This window comes from Fukomys damarensis, unplaced genomic scaffold, assembly GCF_012274545.1.
Source record: "Fukomys damarensis isolate Sample0158 unplaced genomic scaffold, DMR_v1.0_HiC HiC_scaffold_6, whole genome shotgun sequence".
Taxonomy (NCBI): domain Eukaryota; kingdom Metazoa; phylum Chordata; class Mammalia; order Rodentia; family Bathyergidae; genus Fukomys; species Fukomys damarensis.
Window position 1 is genome coordinate 9,827,655 of NW_022900918.1, and position 5,652 is coordinate 9,833,306.

General features: G+C 36.0%; 1 protein-coding gene across 1 annotated transcript in view; it reads right to left on the minus strand.

Moving 5' to 3' along the window:
• Nucleotides 1-5,646, minus strand: part of Dis3 (DIS3 homolog, exosome endoribonuclease and 3'-5' exoribonuclease) — a 20,397-nt gene extending 14,751 nt beyond the window's left edge. The window contains exons 1-5 of the mRNA XM_019207261.2: nucleotides 5,604-5,646; nucleotides 4,893-5,050; nucleotides 2,597-2,790; nucleotides 2,415-2,488; nucleotides 860-1,027 (exon numbers count right to left, since the gene is read on the minus strand). Coding sequence (XP_019062806.1) covers nucleotides 860-1,027; nucleotides 2,415-2,488; nucleotides 2,597-2,690 — 336 coding nt within the window. The 5' untranslated portion in view covers nucleotides 2,691-2,790; nucleotides 4,893-5,050; nucleotides 5,604-5,646. The remainder of the gene's footprint in view (nucleotides 1-859; nucleotides 1,028-2,414; nucleotides 2,489-2,596; nucleotides 2,791-4,892; nucleotides 5,051-5,603) is intronic.
• Nucleotides 5,647-5,652: the final 6 nt, after the last annotated feature.

Sequence of the window (5,652 nt, forward strand, 5' to 3'; positions counted from 1 at the left end):
TTTTTATTTTTTTGGTTTTTTTTTTTTTTTTTTTTTTTTTTGAGATAGGGTCTCACTATGTAGTTGAGACAGACCTGGAACTCACTTTGGAGCCCAGGCTGATCTCAAATTCACAGTGATCCTCCTGCCTCAGCCTCCTGAGTGCTGGGATTACAGGCATGCGCCACCACGCCCGGCAATCTCTATACATTTTTAATAGTGTTCCTTTGTTACAAACTTTTAATATCTACATATTAAGTAGATAAAAACACAGGTCAGAAAATAGGGGTTGTGCTCATGGCTCTACTATAACTTACAATGGTACCAAGAACCTTGGGAAAAGTTTAACTTCTATACCTCAGGGTCCTGATTGGCGAAATGAAAAAACGAGAACTAATTTTATGTGGTGGGCTGAAGAGTAAACGAAACACTGCATGCAAAGCAGTGACCTGGCAAAAAGTGACCACTGGAAGCCTACTGAATGTTATACAAATAGTATTTGCCATAATTGGTCATAATATATAAAAGAGAAGCATCTCATTTATCATTTGATGGTTAGATTTTTATTTTTGAAAGTGGACTATACGGCTGGATGGGGTGGTTCACACCCGTAATCCCAGCGCTGAGGAGGCTGAGGCAGGAGGAGTACAACAGTAGCTTAAACTACATAGTGAGACCCTCTCTCAAAAAAAAGGGCCTATAGTTCTTTTCTTCAATAATCAACTTTGTAAAAAGTGAGTAATTCTACTAGTATATATGACTTCTCTCAATGTGATATATTAGGAATGTAAAGCAAACTTAAATTTTCATAGAATATGTTAAATACTTATTAAGGAATATAACAAAAAGCATGTTAGTGTATAAAAATTTGCACACTTGCCTCTTTATTTTCTTCAGTGTCTCCATGAATCCACACTGTAGCTTCTAAGTAGTTTTCCCTGCTAGCTCTATATGTTCCTTGAAGGTATACACCAGATTTTATACCTTGTTGTAGCTTACTTAAGGGAAGATGCTCTGAAAATATTATTTTCCCACTTTCAATTTCATTCTATGAAATAAGTAAACCAAAAGATGCAGTAAGTCTTCTTTTCACTCAATATAATACTGTCATTACTATTAGGTAATTTTTAAAAATCCACAGTATAGTATATAGGGGTCTCATCTGAAAGAATATAGCATAGTGCTTCTTCTAGACCATTCTATCAAAAGCAACTTTCTTAGCCGGAAAGAATATTCTTTTTGTGATATCCAATACAACGGCCACTAGATACAATTTTTCTCTTGAGCATTTGATAGGTGGATATTACCAACTGAGAAACTGAATTTTAAAATTTAAAAAGATGTTTAATTGCACATGTATGTAAATTGCATGTGCAACTAGTGGCTACATATTACACAGGGTAATCCTAAATCTGTACAGTATTCCAAAAATCAAGTCCAACTTGTATCGTCTCACTTCATTTAAGTTTTGTAAAGTAGCTAAAGACAAGAAGGGATAGGAAAAAGTTTAAAGACTGGATGTATACATGTCATATAACACTATTTCTATAATAATAGCTATAGTAAATTTGTAATACAGTAAATTATCATAGTAATTTCTATACTAAATTTACATTTACTACAGCTATATGCCAGGCCCAACCTTCATTAATGTTATCATTATTTCATTCAATCCTTTTAACAATGCCACAGAGTCATTATTGCTAATTCACTTTTTATATACACACACAAAAAAATGAAAGCTCAGAGTTGGATTATTCCTTTAGCAATACCCGTAACATTGGCTTTTGCAGTAACCTCTTTACTCAGCTCTCTGCCACTAATCTTGCCGTAGGTAATAATGCAGCGTCTTTCACACTGACAGTACTGTTCTTACAAATAAGCTCCCTCCCCATGTTCTCATGTGGCCTTAATTTCTCTAATTCTGCCATATGAAATAGGGAGGTCAGAATCCTATCTGCTATCTTTTCTTTATGGCAGACTTTTGGGGAAATCTTTATAAGACACTTGGAAGAATTACTGATCTACAGAATACATTCGAGGTCCTCATTATCTGGTGCTGCTCTTTCTATTCTATCTCTTCTGATTCCCTGCCCTCTACCTTTGAACTCAACACTATTTTTCTGAATTTGCTACTTTGAACTTGCATTGCTCACCACTTTATTTCTCAAACACCTAGTACTTATTTACAAATCAGCCAGGGGTTTCATTCATTTTCTCATCAAAAATGTGCCAGGCCTTACTTTAGAAAGTTAATTCATTTAGGAATGCATGTTAATAAGCCTATTACAGAACACGTTATTTATAACCTAATCCCTACTTCAGTTCCAGCTTATTGATGGTCCAATTTTTAAACATGGCAGCTGTAAGCCTCATATCCCAAGATGGCTATTCTAATATTTTCACTTTTCAAAACAGAACAAACTGACACATACCCCTTCATCAGACAAACAAGCAAGACGATCTATGAGTTCAGGGTTAGCAGTTAGGCTCTTTATATATTCTTCACCTGAAAAATAAGTTAATGTTGTTCTCAATACATTCAAGTGTCTTGCCTGATGCTAATTTTTATAAGAACTTGCAAATATACAGTAAATGCTTCTACATTTAGGCTTACACGTGAATGCTGGTATTCCTTCTTCTACAGCTTTCTCTTTGTTTTTGCGATCATTGGTTATAAAGATAACTTGCAGCTGATTTTCTTCCGACATTTTCTTCAGATGTTCATTGTACCATTTTGCTGCTACTCGAATGGCTCTATCATTTCTGTCATTAGCATTTTCTCCTTGTTCTTGTTCTACATAGGTCTCTCTATAGGTAAAGGGGGAAAATAAAAAGAAATCTACAGAAAACAACACCTAAAAACTTCACTCAACCACTAAACTGAAAAGCCCATATGTATCTATTTTTATTGTGCAGACATACATTAGAGAAGTAAACAAGATGTTTATAGGTAAGTTTTTAAAACAACAATTTGTAAAAGAATAGTATAAGTAAAAAGCCTTATATAATTTCACCTCACAAAAATAAACATTCAAGATCAGAATTTATACTTCATGGCCAGGGCTTTAGCTCAGTGGTTCCGCCACCTGCCTTACAAGCGGAAAGACCTGAGTTTGACCCTGACACCAAAAAAAAAAAAAAAAGAATTTACACTTCATACTAGTACATTAAATAGTTTGTTGAAACAAACTAAAATATTTTGTAGATGTAGTAACACTTCATTGGAACCATGGATTAACACAAATTCTTAAAAATAAATGACCCATGATAAAAACTCAATAAAAGACAAAGACTAAGTAGAGACTGAAAGACCAGATATAGTTAAGATTACATGTTCCTGGGACAAGGGATTTAGCTCAGCAATGCCACCACCAGCCTTGCAAGTGCAAGGATGGAGTTTGATCCCCAGGTACCAGAAAGGAAAAAAAAAAAGATTACACGTTCCTTCTAAGGTTATCTACTCTGAGTCATGACAACATTTATCTATTTCTTGTTCTTCAAAGCCAGATTTAAACACAGTAACCAAATTCAGTAGAATAGCCTCTGGTGTTTCATAGATTCAATTTTAGACTTATTTAACAGATTTTTAAGAATTTTTATTCTCTATCATTAAATGCACTTACAAGTGTTCTCAGCTTATAAGTGAAAGACGTACTCATAAATTTGAATTTCATTTTAACATGACTTGAGTAGTAAATCTTAGAGATTTATTGATTTAAGAGTCTTCCCATCAATCCCAGTACAAACGACTATTTACAATACCTGAACTAAAAAATTGCTAACCCAATTAGGAATCTGATGAAAACAATCCATCAAAACTTGGTCTTTTAGGGGCCAGGGATTTAGCTCAGTGGTTCCACTGCCTGCCTCTCAAGCATAAGGTCCTGAGTTCAATCCCCAGAACCAAAACCAAAACAAAACAAACAACAACAACAAAGCTTGGTGTTTTGGTATTGAAAAATAAATAATTTTCCTGTTACCAGTAGAGAAGGTAGAAGGCATAAAAATCTGCAAGTGCCTTATTGATGTTCTTTATAAGATCAATATTTAATTTGGGTGTGTAAGAAATTTGAGAAATCATTTTTTTTAAATGTGCAAATCTGATGGGATTTCATTAGCACAACCTGGTATCTAATCCAGTTTTCCTCAATCAGGGACTGAATCTGCCCTCCCTCCACCCACCAGGGGACCACATGACAATGGCTAAAAATGCTACATGTTAAAACTCACTGGTAGTGGTAGTACGGAGGGAAGACTGGTATTGTCATGTAGTGGGTAGAGGCCAGGGATGCAGTGAAACATCTTACAATATCTATAACAGCTTGCCCTCAGCAAAGTATTACCCAGCCCAAGACGTCAACAGTATCAAGGTTGAGAAATTGATTGCACAGTGTCACAGATACCCATCACAGATTATTTATGTAACGTCAGAAATAGACAATATATTTTTAAGACCACACGTCAAGTTCAACTTGAAACATAACAAAGAATTTTATTTCTTAATCTAATCTTCAGTGTGATTCAGTTGTAAGGTATCAGCTTAAAAATTTTAAATCCCATTAAGAATAAATCTGCTTTATATTTTTAACTCCTTCCTTCACAAACTCATATTCTTTATTTTATTACCCTATGTTGGTTATTCACATAATACAATATTCCAAGAAGCTAGACTTATGCTAAAATCAACTTAAAATGAATATATTGCGGAAATAAAAGTAACTAGTAACAGCCTAAGAGTCCTTAGACATTGGTTTTAGGCTTGACTTCCCCAATGCCTGGGTGACCTTAAGAATCAAAGGGCAAAGGGAACTTCGGTTTATTTTCAACAATGTTACAAATTACTCCCAGGAATCTTCTGTCCAATTTTGCTAGTTATGACTTTGTGATACTTAGTATACTTCTCCTCTTACCTATGGTGCTCATTAGTGAAAGTATAGAAATGCTTTTCTTGGTTATTAGTCACATCCCGGATTCTTTTATATACAGGGGCACTCCGATTTCTCACTTCTTGGAGAACGGTTTGTAGCACAATTACATTCCTGATGGCAGGGTCCTCCAGAACATCAATCTAAAAACAAAACAAAAAAAAGGTTACTTTTTCCTGTTTTCATTTAGAAATTGTTTCTGTCAAACATAAAACTGGCAGTTTAAAATATTGACTCTATATTAGGCCATCGAATTATTTTGCTGTACAAAAAGCGGTAAGTCACTTAACCCTTCAGGCCTATCGGAGAAGAGCACACGGAAAGAGATCAAAACTTGGTAGTATGAAGGCTATTAATAAAGAAATACGTGGCCCACATAGTTTTTGTTCGTAGGCACTTACAAGCTGCCTGGGGGTTGCAAGCTGGAAGCCTCAGAAGCCCAGGTCTCCGGCTTCCAGGCACTTACAATCAATCTAAAGTAGAAGAGACACCAAGAGTTAGAAAATTAACGTGTCTAAGATTTAAAACTCTAAAAACTGAAGAGGAGAGGAAGCAAAAGAAAAAGAGCTTCGGCCTGGGAAAGAGTAAGCGTGGGTCCCAATGGGGCGTGCCTCTCCTAAATCCGCGACACCGTCGCCTACCCACCTCCCCGGGCCTCGGTTTCCCTTTATGCCACATGCCCGCCCGCCGACTCACCTGGTGCAGCAACACGTTGGTGTCGGGCAGCAGGTAGTGTGGCCCGGGC